The sequence below is a fragment of the Balaenoptera acutorostrata genome, chromosome 7, assembly GCF_949987535.1.
Source record: "Balaenoptera acutorostrata chromosome 7, mBalAcu1.1, whole genome shotgun sequence".
Lineage (NCBI taxonomy): Eukaryota > Metazoa > Chordata > Mammalia > Artiodactyla > Balaenopteridae > Balaenoptera > Balaenoptera acutorostrata.
The window spans coordinates 117,268,261-117,286,422 of NC_080070.1; the positions used below are offsets into that span (position 1 = coordinate 117,268,261).

Sequence of the window (18,162 nt, forward strand, 5' to 3'; positions counted from 1 at the left end):
CTATACGATGGAGGAAAGACAGCCTCTTCAATAAGTGGTGCTGGGAAAACTGGACAGCTACATGTAAAAGAATGAAATTAGAACACTTCCTAACACCATACACAAAAATAAACTCAAAATGGATTAAAGAACTAAATGTATGGCCGGACACTATAAAACTCTTAGAAGAAAACATAGGCAGAACTCTCTTTGACATAAAGCACAGCAATATCTCTTTTGATCCACCTACTAAAGTAATAGAAATAAAAACAAAAATAAACAAATGGGACCTAATTAAATGCAAAAGCTTTTGCACAGCACAGGAAACAATAAGGAAAATGAAAAGACAGCCCACAGAAGGGGAGAAAATATTTGCAAATGATGCAACTGATATGGGATTAGTCTCCAAAATTTACTAACAGCTCATGCAGCTCAATATCAGAATTGCAAACAACTCAATCAAAAATGGGCAGAAGACCTAAATAGACATTTCTCCAAAGAAAACATACAGACGGCCAAGAGGCACATGAAAAGATGTTCAACATCACAAATTATTAGAGAAATACAAATCAAAATTACAGTGAGGTATCACCTCACACTGTTCAGAATGGCCATCATCAAAAAATAAATGCTGGAGAGGGCGTGGAGAAAAGGGAAACATCCTACACTGTTGGTGGGAATGTAAGTTGATACAGCCACTATGGAGAACTAAAAAACTAAAAATGGAACTACCATGTGACCCAGCAATCCCACTACTGGGCATATACCCTGAGAAAACCATAATTCTAAAAGACACATGCACTCCAATATCCATTGCAGCACTATTTACAATAGCCAGGACATGGAAGCAACCTAAATGTCCATCAACAGAGGAATGGATAAAGAAGATGTGGTACATATATACAATGGAATACCACTCAGCCATATAAAGAAATGAAATAATGCCATTTGCAGAGACATGGATGGACCTGGATATTGTCATACTCAGTGAAGTAAGTCAGACAAAGAAAGACAAATATCACATGATATTGCTTATAAGCAGAATCTTAAAAAAAGATACAAATGAACTTATTTACAGAACAGAAACAGAGTCACAGACTTGGAGAATGAACTTATGGTTACAGGGGGATGCGGGGAAGAGTGGAGGGGGAGGGATAGAGGGAGTTTGGGATTGACGTGTACACACTGCTATATTTAAAATGGATAAACAACAAGGACCTACTGGAGAGCACGGGGAACACTGTTCAATACTCTATAATAACCTAAGTGGAAAAAGAATTTGAAAAAGAATAGATACATGTATGTGTATAACTGATGCTGTACACCTGAAACTAACACAACATTATTAATCAACTGTGCTCCAATATAAAATAAAAGTTTAAAAATAAGATATAAAAAAAGAAGTGGCTATGTTTTAAACTGCTAAATTGATTGTAATCTGTTAACAGCAAGAGCAACCTAATGCAAATTTTGGTCACTGGAAATGGAGAGCTTCTGTAACACATGAATATTTAATCTAGGAATGGTGTGAAATCAGTAAGTAGACAAAAGATGGAAAAATGTTGAGTAGCATGGTGGGGAAAAGGGTAACCTTCCTTAGAGAGACGGTCAGACGCCTCAGTTTGCAGGCACCACCCGTGAGGGCTCAGGAGGAAGCGAGGGCGCGTGACTGACTTGCTGGAGGGGTAGGGTCTGGCCAACCCAGTTGGCTAACCCAGCGACCCCACGCTAGATACATGCCCAGGAGAAAACGTACGTCCACAGACACCTCGTACACAGGTGTTCATAGCAGCGCATTCAGAGCAGCCAAAAACTCGAAACAAGCCCAAAGACCTTCGCATCTGTACAGTGAACGCTATCTGGCCATCAAAGGAGAGGCCACAGGCCACCTGACACAGGCCACCACACGGATGGCCCTTGAAAACATCAGGCTGAGTGAAAGCACCCAGACACAAAGGTCCACGTGCTGTGGGTTCCACTTGTGTGAATGTCCAGAACAGACAAGCACACAGAGACAGACGGTAGATTACAGGTTACCTACGGCTGAAGACCTGCGGGTCAGGGAGGAGACAGGTAAACTGATAAGGGGTTTATTCCTGGGGTAACGCAAACTGCTTTAAACTTGGGGGGGGGCAATGGATACACAACTTTGTGAATAAACTAAAAGCCACTGAACTGTACACGTTAAATGGGCAAATTGTGTGGTGTATGAATTATATCTCAGTAAAGCTGTTAGAATAAGATACGCCCGACATAATCAATCATTAGGGAAAAAGAAATTAAAACCACATTGAGAGACCCCTACAAACCAATCACGATGCCTACAATACGTATTTTTCAAACCTGACAGTACCAAGAGCTGGGGAGCAAGTGGGGACAATGGAAAACCAGATATCTCTGGTGAGAAGGCAGTTTGGCAAACATCCTGACACGTTTAGTTTTGGTCATTTATTCGCAGCTCTGTGCGGCTGGTGGCCTGGAGCCTCTGTGGAAGGCTCTGAGATCTGTCGCCCTCCACACCTCTGGAGCCCAGCTCTGCCCTCCTTGCTGGGCTGTTGCCAGTAAACCTGGTAAAAACTGGCTTGATTGAGGAGCAGTCACACACCGGGGTTCTGTTCCACGGCTGACGCCTGTGCGTGGAGACCTGCACACGAAACCTAAGACCACACTTTGGTTCCAAGTGGACAGAGGCTCCTGGGAGGCAAGACTCACATGAGGATTCTTCTGCACATAAACACATCCCAGCAAAGTGCCTGCACATAAGATGCACATCGTGAATACGACCAGACTGGCTTGTTTGTGAGGCAGGAAAACAAGACAAACTGCATCCATTATTCTAACTTTACATACTGAGACATCGTTTACATGATAAATTAAGTTCTGAAGAAAAGGTAAAGTGTCCCAAAGACACACAGCTGCTTGATTCAGATCAGGATAAAATGCCAAGCTTTCTGCCTCTCTCCAGTTATACCCCTCACTGTGTTTCATCTCTTTCTCTTCAACTTTTAAAACAAGGGGTGTTGGTCAGGGTGGTGGCATCACCCCTCCAGCAGAAACGCAAAGAAATCCTCTGACTTACAGACACCAGGGACAGGCTCTGGGGACCCCGACTCTGTCCCTGGGGCAGCGTCACATTGCTTCGAGGAATCTTGCAAAAGACTCAGAAACACCTTTTTGAAAATGGAAGAGAGCTTTGCATTACTTTATGTCCCTTCCCACATTGTACTTTTTTTGCCTCAGTTACCCAACTGGGTCATTATGACAATATTCACCAAAGAGCCATCATATTTCATTTGGTCATTCAGTTAATGGGCATAATTCTAAGGCCACCGAGTCCTGCCCCCAGGACACACAGGTGAGTGAAGCCGGATAGTGAACCTCAGGGCACTTTGGTTCTGGGCAAGTCCCCAAGAAGGAGTGGGCAGGGAAAGGAAAGGCTGATAGCACAGCACATCCAATTCAGCTGGAGTTTATGACACACTGTCCTGGCATCTTAGAAATTCAGGATGAATCAGGCAATGAACTCGTGAGGCTCATTGCTGATTCAGCATGGGTGGGACCATGTGTAAAAATCCCTACTGGACCATTGTCTATACAGGCTACGGGACCCCACGCTACCTAAACAGGTTCATCTAAGAAACTGGCTTGAAGTCGCTAATTGGTTTGTGCAGGAAGCTGAAGCCCAGCCTCACTGTTCAAACTCGAGGGCTGTGGCCATCATCAAAGTCTGCAAATAACAAATGCTGGAGAGGGTGTGGAGAAAAGGGAACCCTCCTACACTGTTGGTGGGAGTGTAAGTTGGTGCAGCCAACAGTATGGAGGTTCCTCAAAAAACTAAAAATAGAGCTGCCATATGATCCAGCAATCCCACTCCTGGGCATATAACTGGAAAAGACAGAAACTCTAGTTCAAGAAGATACATGCACCCCTATGTTCATTGCAGCATCATTTACAGTTGCCAAGCATGGAAGCAACCTAAATGTCCATCAACAGAGGAATGGATAAAGAAGATGTGGTACCTATATACAGTGGAATACTACTCAGCCATAAAAAAGAATGAAATAATGCCATTAGCAGCAACATGGATGGACCTAGAGATTGTCATACTAAATGAAGTAAGTCAGACAAAGACAAACATCATATGATATCACCTATATGTGGAACCTAAAAAATGACACAAATGAACTTATTTACAAAACAGAAGCAGACTCACAGAACGGACTTGTGGTTGCCAAGGGGGAAACGGGGGAGGGATAAATTAGGAGTCTGGGATTAACATGTACACACTACTATATATAAAATAGATAAACAACAAGGTCCTACTGTATAGCACAGGGAACTATATTCATTATCTTGTGATATCTTGTAATTTAATGGAAAAGGATCTGAAAAAGAACATATATATGTATATACATATAGATGCATAACTGAATCGCTGTGCTGTACACCTGAAACTAACACAACATTGTAAATCAACTATATTTCAATAAATTGTTTTACAAATCTAAGGACTGTGCCCCATATCAGCACGAGTGAGGTGGAAGAGCGTGTGCTCAGTGTCAGGGAGGTGTGAGGACGGGAGCCCGTGGGCAGCTGCCCGAGGCGGGGCAGGCCTGTGCAGAGGCGGGAGGGCGTCCCTACTGTAAACCCTGGGTGGGGCGAAGAGGAGGGGCCACGTGGCTGGTGCATAAAGGCCGCCCTGCAGCTGCACATCCCCGTGGAGAAGGGGTGGGGCGCTGGGCTCTGAGGCAGGGACTCCACGCCCAGCAAAGGTCGGGGCCTGCCATGCGCTGCAGACACAGGACTCACGCCTCGTCTGCAGACCGGGATGACAGTAACGGTGGCTAATTCAGCGCATGACGGCTGTGAGGTGCAGGGCACAGAGGGAAGCAGGCAGTGAGTTTCCTCGCTCACCGCTCAGCCATGATTCACTCCACGTCCCCGTGGGCCACACTCTCCTCTGGTGGCGTCATCACACACACACACCCCTCTGCCCATGGCTGCAGAGCCCCAAGGGCCTGGCCCTGAGCTGTCCCAGCCTCCCCGCCACCGGGTGAGTCTTGCACTCAGCGTGCCCCAGCTGAGACCCCAAGGCAGCAGCGCTCCTGGGCTTCAGATTTCTGTAGACAGCACTTCCATCCTGACTGCTTTCTTAGAAGAATGAGCACGGAGGTATTGACTGGCTCTGGGTGTTCTGCGGAGCCCCCAGCACCCAGGAGAAGATGGGGAGAGGGCACCAGGAGAGAAGCAGCCGGCAGGAGGGGGAGGCGTGCGTTCTCAGTGCATGTGGTGAATTAATTGGGGTCAGAGTCCTGCTAAGAGGAGTCTGAATCCTCCGAATTGGTGACGAGCCATGAGATGCCATTAAATCCGATGAGGTTACTTTTCTTGGCAAGATAACCCCTTGCTGATTCCCAATAAGACCACGAGGAAGAACTGCAAACCTCACGATTACTACAAGTAGAAACAACAACAGTGATTAATGATAAAAGAACAGCAACACTGTGCCAGGTGTCACCTTGGGAGCACGATTTGCCACGTCAGCTTAGCTGCCTCATATGATAAATGGTGACAAGAAGACACACAACACAGAATTGTTGCAAGGAGTTAACGTGTTTGTATGTAAAGCTCGTGACATCTGGTCCTAAGAGTAGTGGAGGAGGAGGTGTAAGGACAGTGGGATGCCCGTGATGCATCACATCAGTTAATGCTTAAGTCAACCCAGTGAGATCAGTACCATCATCCTGCCTAAGAGGAGCCCACGTGATCAGCATTCACCCAGTGCATTTATAAAAAGAAGGAAATGAGAGACAATAGAAATAGTGCAAGTCAAGATTCATTCACGGAGCAAAGACTTCCTTTGTATCTCATTTTAATAGAATTTTCATTGGATGTTCAAATGTAATTGTGAGTTACATAAAGCATATTTGGTAACAAAGGAAAGATGCTTGATAATCATCTTCATCTACCTTTTTACATTTTCCTTCTCTTCTCCTTTCCTAGCAAGGCAGCATGCATGTGTGTCTGCACATTGGAGGAGAAAACAGAATAACGACAGAGGCTCTGCTCTCAGAATCTCACAGATCACTGGACACCATCAGTACAACACAGCACTCAGCTTCAGGCTCACTGTCAGAATCCTCCAACATCACCTGTGAAAGGTGAGAGGCAGGGCTGAGATAATAAGAACACCATGAGTGCCATCCAGTGCTGACCCACCTTAACTGCAGGCACAACGTCCGGGAGGCTGAGAAAAATGAGACAGTATCATCGTGGCCCAGTGAAGGCCACATCTGTCAAAAGCATGTGATGATGCCTGCTGTCCTCAAAAGTTTGGGTTCTCGATGGCAGGTACCATGTCGTTATTCTGGGTTGTGATTCCCATGCTCACTGGAAGCAGTTAGACTACAGTCCTAAAGCTCCCTTGTCACGGGTCTCAAGGAACCTTACCATCCAGAATGGAAGGCTCATCACACCCCATTGAGTTCGGAAAGTCCCACATGCTAGTCTTAATCCATCCTTTATTACATGATACATATTCTCCAGCACAACTTTAAATCAATCTTTGTACCTGAAGGCCAAATCTTCACAAATTTTTTTGGATAACCAAAACAGGGAAACATATGCTTCACTTCACTTGGACAAGGATGAGGAAATGAAAAATACTGCAAAAATTCTCCTTATAGATAAGATTAGGGAAGTTCTACTAAACACATGGAAACATCCCTTCAAAAGGGAGAGAAACAAAACTTGAACAGCCCCATAGCCGGATGAGCATCTCACACACCAGCTACACTCCCCACAGTTTAAGAAGAAGGTTGCTTTAGTGAGTTTTTAACGCAGACATGGGATGATGTTATACACATATCTTGCTCCTCCTTTGGTGTTTTCTCTGTACCTCTCCCTGAATAGAGGCCATAGGCCAATTCACATGATAAAATAAGACCCACATCTCCCTCTTTTACATAAAAGAGTGATTTTTGATCTTATCTAATGTTTTAAATTTCACTGAAACTAGCTCAGGCTTCCCAAGTTAAAGGACAATCAAATGAGGATTGGCCAAGCTACTCTCATTAAATTTTAAGTAAACTCATCACATGAAATGAATAAGAACATAAGATATGATTAAATTAAACTCAACAGCAAAAAAACAAACAATCCAATTAAAAAACAGACAGAGGATCTAAGTACACATTTTTCCAAAGAAGTCATGCAAATGTCAACAGGCACATGAAAAAGTGCTCCACATCACTAATCATCAGGGAAATGCAAATCAAAACCACAGAAAGATATCACCTCACATGTGTCAGAATGCCTATTATCAAAAAGACTAGATATAATATGTGTGTGAGGGTGTGCAGAGAAGGGAACCCTCCTGCACTGTTGGTGGGAATGTAAATTGATACAGCCACTATGGAAAACAGTATGGAGGATCCTCAAAAAATTAAAAATAGAACTGCCATATGATCCAGCAATTCCATTTCTGGGTATTTATCTGAAGGAAATGAAAACAGTATGTTGAAGAGATATCTGCACCCCCATGTTCATGGCAGCACTATTTACAATAACCAAGACATGGAAGCAACATAAGTGTCCATCAGTGGATGAATGGATGAAGAAGATGTGATGTATTTATACAACAGAATATTGTTCTACCATAAACAAGAAGGAAACCCTGCCATTTGTAACAACACGGATAGACCTAGAGGACATTACACCAAGTCAGAGAAAGACAGAGAAAGACAAATACTGTATGATATCATTTATATGTGGAACCTTAAAAAAAACTAACTCATAGATACAGAGAACAGAGTGGTGGTTGCCGGGGTGGGAGAAATGGGTGGTGGTCAAAAAGTACTATCTTCCAGGTATAAGTACTGGGAGTATAACATAGAGCAGGGTGACTACAGCTAACAATGCTGTATTGTATACATTTGAAATCTATGCTAAAAGCATAGACTTTTAAATTTCTCATCACAAGAAAAAATATATAACTATGTAAGGTGATGGATGTTAACTAAATTTATAATGGTGATCATTTCCTCATATATACATAAATCAAATCATTATGTTGTGTACCTTAAACTAATATAATGTTATATGTCAATAAAACTGGGGAGAAAGAAGTGATCAAATTAAATCTCAGGGACACTAAATAGTGTGAAAATAATTTACAATTTAACACATCTATGGGTTTAAGTACAAAGCCTACGGCTTTTCTGCTCTTTGTTTTAAAGGATCAGAAGTTCAGCAGTTGGGGATTCTTCACCTGGGGACTCGGATATTCTCAATTGAGAAGAGCTGCAGGGTCTAAACTCTCATGACAGTGCAGTGTCAACTCGATGCTGACTTTGCTGCTGATCCTCAGACTGCAGGGCTGAGCCTGCCCCATCACCAAGCACCGTTAGAGGCCAAACTCAGCCTGCACTGAAAGTGCCAGGTGAATGGACTGAACCCCAGAGATGCTCAGTGCAAGGTGCCTTCTGCCTGGATGCTGGAGAAATACATGAAACCCACCAAACTCTGTAAGACAATAGCAGTATCATCCCACCAAAGAAAGACATGAGCAGAGGAAGAATTTCCAAACTTTGGCCAATGTAACATATGTTATGTCTTTTCAGTTTCCCAAAAGTGATTTTTTTTTTAAGAAGCAGAAGATAAAATCATGGCGATAGTTGAGATGATAAAGGATAAGACAAGTCAGTGGCCAATCCTCTGCAGACACAGGACTGTGGGCAGGGCTGTGCCCTGACAGGCCACCACGTGCACACAGAAGGACTTCTATTATTTTATAGAAACTTGTATGAGTTCCCACTTGCTGGTACAACAAATTGTCACAGACAACACACATCTATCATCTCATAATCCTGAAAGCCAGAAATCTAAAGTGGGCCTCAGGACCAAGATCAGGGCATTGCAAGGCTGTTGTTCCTTCTGCAGGCACTAAGGAAGGAACAGCCCTTGATTGCTTTCTTGGCATCTAGTGGCCTGTAGTCTTTGGCTTGTGGTTCCTTCCTCCATCCTCAAAGCTCATCACTCCAATCTCTGCTTCCATGAAGGCATCACCTGCTCCCCGTCCACCCTTCCTACTTGCCTCTTACGAGCACACTTGTGATAACACCAGGTCCCCCAAGACAATCCCAGATAATTGTCCCAACATAAGGTCCACACAGGTAACATTTACAGGTTGCAGGGAGGAGATGGCTCTGGACGTTCCATGTGGTTTTCAGTGTGTAGAGATGGAGGCAAGCACAGAGCCTCTAGCTCCACCAGGAATAGACTGGAAGGAGAAACACCCTCGTGGCCACAAGCTCAAGCACCCAAGGGACTGACATCCAGGACCCACTTGAGACAAAGGAGAGACAAAGGAAGCCCCTGAATGGAACTCAGCAAGCTGGGTGGGGAGAATTTGTCCATCTCACGCAGGCAGTCTGACCTTCCTAGAATATTACTAGCAGCTTCAGATTTATTAAAAACGCTCTGGAATATTAATGATAGGGGAGACCCTGCATGTGTCGGGGGAGAGAATGTATGGGAAACCTTGGTACCTTCTACTCGATTTTGCTGTTAACCTAAAACTGCTCCAAAAAATAGTCTGTTCAGAGGACTTCCCTGGTAGTCCAGTGGTTAAGACTCCACGCTTCCACTGCAGGGGGCACGGGTTCGATCCCTGGTCAGGGAATTAAGATCCCACATGCCATGCAGCCCTGCCAAAAAATTAAAAAAAAAAAAAAAGTCTGTCCAACAATAGGCTACTCACATTCAGCCTGTTGGCATTACATCAGCAGATCCAGTCTTGGTTTCGGGGACGGCTGCGAACCGACTTCATCTGCCCAAGGCAGGCTCCTGCTCTTCTGAGCCCCAGCCATACACGGTAAACACTGTCCCTCGCACTGGGGGAGGGCACGTAAATGCCACAGTAAAGCCCAGGGGGAGGGCGCGTAAATGCCACAGTAAAGCCCAGAGGGAGGGCGCATAAATGCCACAGTAAAGCCCAGAGGGAGGGTGCATAAATGCCACGGTAAAGCCCGGGTGGGGGGGGGAGGGCGCGTAAATGCCGTAGTAAAGTCCAGAGGGAGGGCACGTAAATGCCGCAGTAAAGCCCAGAGGGAGGGCGCATAAATGCCGCAGTAAAGTCGGTGACCACAGGATCAAACTCCACGTTTCAGTCTCACTGGCCTGGGTACGGTTTAGGGGCCGATTTAGGAGCTGTGATTTACAGGACTTTGTCGCAGTTTAAGTGAAGCCTGCAGCCCAGCTGCAGAGCCAGGCATGTTGCCGGCAGCCCTTCCCCACCCACTGTGAAGTCGTCGGTGCAAAATACAGAGGAACAAAAGAAAAGGTCCCAGGGTGCGATTACAGCCAAGCCAATCGCGATCGATCACAGACACAAGACAGGAAAGCCAATACTTGCCAAGTGTAAAGACACGAAATTGGTGCAGATGGTATTTTATAGACTATTCCAAACAAAAGAAAGTTTTTTTTAAAGGTGCTTTATCTTTTTCCAATTTAAGACAGCTTTCTCAAACAGATCCAAATATACTATAAAACTGTATTTTGTTAAATCTGCTCTCTGAGAGCCATAAAATGTTACCTGTCCTTGACACAGATACTTTCTTTTTTAGCATCAGCGTGTGTGAGAGAGAAGAGAGATATGAGACCCTATGGATCAATATTTATTTAGCACCTATTATGTACAAAGCATGTACTAAATGTAGCAGGTGGAAATTACTGCAAGAAATTGGAGAAGCAGATAAAATCTCCAGAGTAATTGGGCAGCCAGTTCTTTTGTTCCTCGTTGGGTTTGTTTGGGGATGATTAAAAGAGGACTTGAGACTGGGGGGACGGGAATCCTGGAAAAAGAAAAGCCATTTGCAGGGAGGCAAGTCGTGTGGAAGAGTGACTCTTTAAGAAGGCAGTGAGGATGGAGTCCCTCTGTATGTCGAGTGTGGTGGTGGTTCCATGACCCTATGCTTTTGTCACAATGTTTACAAGTGGATTTTACTGCATGCAATTTAATGAATTAAAAAGAAAAGAAATGAAAAGAAGAGAGTAAAGAGGAACAAGATTAAGAATTGTTGAAAAGGAACTACATTCAATATCTTGTAGTCAACTCTAATGGAAAATAACGTTTATATATATATATATATATATATATATATATATATATATATATATAACTGAATTAATTGCTGCACACCAGAAACTAATACAACATTGTAAATCAACTATAGCTCAATAAAAGCCAAGGAATGTTCAAAACGAACGTGGATGGGTAAAGTATAAATAATATTTTGGAGAAGAAAGGCAAATAACTAAACAGAAAGAGGAATATTTAAGGAATATAGCATAAAAATCATTTTTAGAGGTTGCACTGTGATGGAACACCGACCATAACATTAAAAATTACAGAAATGCTTAATTTCAGAATAAATCACTGCACAGGTATTTCGGATATAAGTAGCAGGAAAAGCAATATTGGTAAGTCCTCACCTTTGTGTGTTTTCTTGCTATTTGTTACCTATTCTCAGTATTATTATATAACTCGATCCAAGCAAAAACTGTGTATGAAAGTTAGGGAAGATACGTCTATTTTAGGGATGAGGAAAATGAAGTTCCAGCCTAGGACATGGGACCGGCTTCACCCTGACCGTAGGCACAGCCCAAAAACCCACTGGCTCGCGCTTCCCCCACCCCACCTCCCCACCCCCCCGCTGCCTGCTGTGAGGGGTGATGAACAGAGCCATGAACAGGACACACTGGGCCCTCGGGGGCAGGGGGAGGTTACAAGGCCCAGGGGAAAACACTGGGGTTGCAAACAGGTACAACCACTTTGGGAAGCAGCTATCTGACAAGATCACAGGTCTGAAGGTTCATGTCTTTGTCCCAGAAATTACACTTCTAAGTCTAAGGAGAGGATGGCAGGAGCCCCCCCAGCCTTGTTCACAGACGTGTGTGTCATCTTATTCCTAACATGGAAACACTGCAAACAAATTAAGTGCCCTACAAGGCAGAAGTGAGAAACTGTATGATGGAGCTTTTTTTTATACCAGAAATTATGTAGTCATAAAAATCATGGTTATGGGAAAAAATGGATATTGCTTGAGGTAAATAGTATTAATTGGGTAACTCCTTTAAAAAAAAAAAAAGGGTGTATGCAATGAGATTTCCAATCTGATTAAAATTCTGGGCGAGGTGCTAACAAGCCCCAGGTCTCCGGGGAGGAGGGCAAGGAGGGCGTGAGGGTGGGGCGCCAGAAATCAGGGAGAAGCCAGGAAGGGGGGCCCAGGGGAGGCTGGGCAAGGAGGCTGGCAGGTGACGGGGACTGGCAGGAGGAAGTGATGGCCCTGCACAGCGGTGTGGAGGCTCCTGGGCCGCCCGCCATGTGGGGGAGGGGGGAGGGAGTCCAGGATGCAGTGGAGGACCACCCATGTGGCCAGCCCTTGGGGCTCACAGGCCTTCAGACCCCCCACCCTGCCGGACATTCCACATGGACCCCAGTCAAACTGAATCACACTAGGCCCTGCGCTGGGGTCCCCTCCATCAGCCCAGCTCCCTGCTCCTCAGGGCACCCAGCTCTCAATGGGGTCACCAAGCATGGAGAGCACACATCCCGCTGAGGTGGGACCACAGCCTGCGGACTCTGAGTCCAGGGCCTATGCTGGGCCTCCCTCAATTCAGCCACAACCCTGGAAGGCTGTCGCACAGGGTGTCCAGGCCAGGGCTCCCAGGCACGCCACCATCGCCCAGGTGTGAGGGGAGCATACGAAAACCTCGGTTTCTACTCCTAGATAAACCCCGTCAGCAGTTAGGAATTCCTAACATTTAAGGTGTGGCCATGGTGTCCTCGGTCGCCGGCGTGGCTACGGGCGATGGTGACAGCGGCCACCTCACTGTTCCCTCCGGTTCCGCAGGCCACAGCTTCCTGTTGCCGTTTAAGTCAATTTTCCATTGATTTGTCTAGATTTTACTAAAATATGCTTACAAAGAAGACAAGTGGCTTTAAAAGATCTGGCAGATAATATGAGTGGTACAAGCATAAGCAAACAAGTAAACAGCAGGGCTGGCATCTCTCCTGCTCTAGAAGGTTCCTTGTTGTAATCTCAGGGTAGGGCTGAAAAATGCAGCCAGAACCGATCATTTGAAAGAAAGGAAGGAAAGGGTTAGGGTGGAAGAGAGGGAGGAGAAATGGAAGGAAGGAAGGGAGGGAGGGAGAGAGGGAGGGAAGGAGGGAGGGAGGGAGGGAACACGTTACTAAAATGAATATTGAAGTGTCTTATTTATATAAAGCATAGTTTTCAATAATCCTCTCCCTGGATGTTCACTTTGCCTTGAGATAGTTACATGACACGTACTAATTAACAAAACATTTAAAAGCTAAACATCTGCCCGGAACTTAAAGACCCTCCTCACCATTCTCCCTGTGATGTTTAAAGCCATAAAAAAGTCAAGCCACTCACTCCACAAAACTTCACTCCACCTAACCACAAGCATCACAGGACTCCTGAGGACTCCTCCTTTACTGGCAGCAGACAAGATACCACTTACAGGAAGGGAACGTGCATTCTAGCTGTGGGTTTAGGCATAAATAAATGAGTATACACATGATGAGGGTGAATGCTCCTGGTTATTGATAAGTGTGTGTGGCCTGAAAAGTTGAGCCATGTCCCCTCAGGCCCTGCTGCCCTGCCTGACAGTCCAGTGAACACAGGACACGTCTGTCTGTCCATGCCAGACACCACAAGCTAGGAAACACCTGGTAAGCCGTGGATGATTCCAGAGCCAGACACTGGGCAACAAGTCTGTGCGTGATTGCCAGTCGCTTCTTCTTACAATCGAAAAGAAACATTTTTACTTTCAAGTGACCCACGCTGGTGAAACAACCCTCAAAGGCACCACCTCTTCACTTCAGAAGGAAAACTGTGATTCACACGAGACAAAGGTTCCTAACTATACAAATTACTAGCTTCCCAGCATGATACTGGGATTTGTTATCCAGGCCTCAGTGACCAGTGGTGTGTGGCCAGGGCTCCAAGCAGTGACCCGGGCCCTCCACCCAGGTCACGGAGAACTCTGACCCACCCTGACTCAAGCCACAGGAAATGTCCCGTCTTCTGCATCCACATGGGCAGGATGGGCATTGGCCAGAAACCCCTGGACAAGAAGTGCCTTTTCCTGGAGCACAGATGCAATTTAATTCCACTGCTACCCCAAAGCCATGGCCAGTCTCACATTCTATGATTTGTAGGCAAGAAGGACCTTTACATTTTGCCCAATTTTTTCCAGGCATTTAACTATTAATGGTTATTTGGAATAATCATGGAAACTGTTCTAATTGTTCCATTTTAAAGATTAGAAAACTGAGGCTCAAAAGTCGAGTGACTCAATTCTCATTAGTCAAAAATGAGAGGCAAGTTGGTAGGATGCTTCACCTTCTCTTACCACCGTTGAGTTGGTTTTTGAGGTGATAGTGGTTAGAGCTTGAGGGACAATATTCCTAACTTACTGCGGATGATCGAGTGGACAGATAGAACAGGGGTACATTCTGAATGACACTATGGAGCAATGGAATCAACCACACCACTGACTTTCTCCGGGATCCTTGTTCTGTGAGATTAAAGTTTGAAAATAACAGTAACAACTTCAGGGATGCTGTGTCATCCATTGGAAAGAGTAAGGGAAGAAGACATGTAGTTGTGAATCCCCTCTGCCACTTATCTGTGAAGTTGGACAAGTTAACCTCATTAAGCCTCAGTTTTCTTACAGGTAAAATACAGATAGCAGAGAAACAAGAAGAATTACAATCCTGCAGCCTGTGGAAGAAAAACCACATTCACAGAAAGACAGACAAAATGAAAAGGCAGAGAACTATGTACCAGATGAAGGAACAATATAAAACCCCAAAAAAACAACAAAATGAAGTAGAGATAGGCAATCTTCCAGAAAAATAATTCAGAATAATCATAGTGAAGATGATCCAGGACCTCAGAAAAAGAATGGAGGCAAAGATCGAGAAGATGCAAGAAATGTTTAACAAAGACCTAGAAGAATTAAAGAGCAAACAGAGATGACAATACAATAACTGAAATGAAAAATACACTAGAAGGAATCAATAGCAGAATAACTGAGAGAGAAGAACAGATAAGTGACATGAAAGACAGAATGGTGGAATTCACTGCCACAGAGCAGAATAAAGAAAAAAGAATGAAAAGAAATGAAGACAGCCTAAGAGACCTCTGGGACAACATTAAACGCACCAACATTCTCATTATAGGGGTCCCAAGAGGAGAAGAGAGAGAGAAAGGACCTGAGAAAATATTTCAAGAGATTATAGTCGAAAACTTCCCTAACACAGGAAAGGAAATAGACACCCAAGTCCAGGAAGCTCAGAGAGTCCCAGGCAAGATAAACCCAAGGAGAAACATGCTGAGACACATAGTAATCAAATTGACAAAAATTAAAGACAAAGAAAAATTATTAAAAGCAACAAGGGAAAAATGACAAATAGCATACAAGTGAACTCCCATAAGGTTAACAGCTGACTTCTCATCAGAAACTCTACAAGCCAGAAGGGGGTTGCAGGACACATTTAAAGTGAGGAAAGGGAAGACCCTACAACCAATATTACTCTACCTGGCAAGGAGATCATTCAGATTCGACGGAGAAATCAAAAGCTTTATGGACAAGCAAAAGCTAAGAGAATTCAGCACCACCAAACCAGCTCTACAACAAATGCTAAAGGAACTTCTCTAAGTGAGAAACACAAGAGAAGAGGACCTACAAAAACAAAACCAAAACATTAAGAAAATGGTAATAGGAACATGCATATCAGTAATTACCTTAAACATGAATAGATTAAATGCTCCAACCAAAAGACACAGGCTCACTGAATGGATACAAAAACAAGACCCATATATATGCTGTCTACAAGAGACCCACTTCAGACCTAGGGACACATACAGACTGAAAGTGAGGGGATGGAAAAAGATATGCCATGCATATGGAAATCAAAAGAAAGCTGGAGTAGCAATACTCATATCAGATAAAATAGACTTTAAAATAAAGACTGTTACAAAAGACAAGGAAGGGCACTACATAATGATCAAGAGATCAATCCAAAGAGAAGATATAACAATTATAAACCTATACGCACCCAACATAGGAGCACCTCAACATATAAGGCAACTACTAACAGCCATAAAAGAGGAAATCGACAGTAACACAGTAATAGCGGGGGACTTTAACACCTCACTTTCACCAGTGGTCAGATCATCCACACAGAAAATTTAGAAGGAAACACAAGCTTTAAGTGACACAACAGACCAGACAGATTTAATTGATATTTATAGGACATTCCATACAAAAACAGCAGATTACACTTTCTTCTCAAATGCACACGGAACATTCTCCAGGGTTGACCACATGCTGGGCCTCAAAGCAAGCCTTGGTAAATTTAAGAAAATTGAGATCGTATCAAGCATCTTTTCCAACCACAATGCTATGAGATTAGGAATAAATTACAGGGGGAAAAAACGTAAAAAACACAAACACATGGAAGCTAAACAATACATTACTAAATAACCAAGAGATCACTGAAGAAATCAAAGAGGAAATCAAAAAACACCTAGAGACAAATGACAACAAAAACATGATGATCCAAAACCTATGGGATGCAGCAAAAGCAGTTCTAAGAGGGAAGTTTAGAGCAATACAAGCCTACCTCAAGAAACTAGAAAAATCTCAAATAAACAATCTAACCTTACACCTAGAGGAACTATAGAAAGAAGAACAAACAAAACCGGAAGTCAGTAGAAGAAAAGAAATCATAAAGATCAGAGCAGAGATAAATGAAATAGAAACAAAGAAAACAATAGCAAAGATCAATAAAACTAAAAGCTGGTTCTTCGAGAAGATAAACAAAATTGATAACCTTTAGCCAGACTCATCAAGAAAAAAAGGGAGAGGACTCAAATCAATAAAATCAGAAATGAAAAAGGAAAAGTTACAATGGACACCACAGAAATACAAAGCATCATAAGAGCCTACTGCAAGCAACTCTATGCCAATAAAATGTACAACCTGGAAGAAATGCACAAATTCTTAGAAACGTATAACCTTCCAAAACTGAACCAGGAAGAAATAGAAAATATGAACAGACCAATCACAAGTAATGAGATTGTGATTAAAAATCTCCCCTAAAAAGTCCAGGACCAGATGGCTTCACAGGTGAATTCTATCAAACATTTAGAGAAGAGCTAACACCCATCCTTCTCAAACTCTTCCAAAAAATTGCAGAGGAAGGAATACTTCCAAACTCATTCTATGAGGCCACCATCACCCTGATACCAAAACTAGACAAAGACACTATAAAAAAAGAAAACTACAGACCAATAGCACTGATGAATACAGATGCAAAAATCCTCAACAAAATACTAGCAATCTGAATCCAACAATACATTAAAAGGATCATACACCATGATCAAGTGGGATTTATCCCAGGGATGCAAGGATTCTTCAATACATGCAAATCATTCAGTGTGATACACCATATTAACAAATTGAAGAATAAAAACCATATGATCATCTCAACAGATGCAGAAAAAGCTTTTGACAAAATTCAACACCAATTTATGATAAAAACCCTCCAGAAAGTGGGCATAGAGGGAACTTACCTCAACATAATAAAGGCCATATACGACAAACCCACAGCAAACATCATTCTCAATGGTGAAAAACTGAAAACATTTCCTCTAAGATCAGGAACAAGACAAGGACGTCCACTCTCACCTCTATTATTCAACATAGTTTTGGAAGTCATAGCCACAGCAATCAGAGAAGAAAAAGAAATAAAAGGAATATAAACTGGAAAAGAAGAAGTAAAACTGTCACTGTTTGCAGATGACATGATACTGTACATAGAGAATCCTAAAAATGCTACCAGAAAACTACTAGAGCTCATCAATGAATTTGGTAAAGTTGCAGGATACAAAATTAATGAACAGAAATCTCTGTCATTCCTATACATTAACAACGAAAGATCAGAAAGAGAAATCAAGGAAACAATCCCATTCACCATTTCAACATAAAGAATAAAATACCTAGGAATAATCCTACCTAAGGAGGCAAAAGAGCTGTACTCAGAAAAATTTAAGACACTGATGAAAGAAACCAAAGATGACACAA

At 43.3% G+C, this 18,162-nt stretch overlaps 1 protein-coding gene across 1 annotated transcript in view; it reads right to left on the reverse strand.

The window, feature by feature from the left end:
* ABCA13 (ATP binding cassette subfamily A member 13) overlaps positions 1-18,162 on the reverse strand; it is a 273,722-nt gene that overhangs the window by 168,842 nt on the left and 86,718 nt on the right. The window contains 1 exon segment of the mRNA XM_057549669.1: positions 3,059-3,149. Coding sequence (XP_057405652.1) covers positions 3,059-3,149 — 91 coding nt within the window.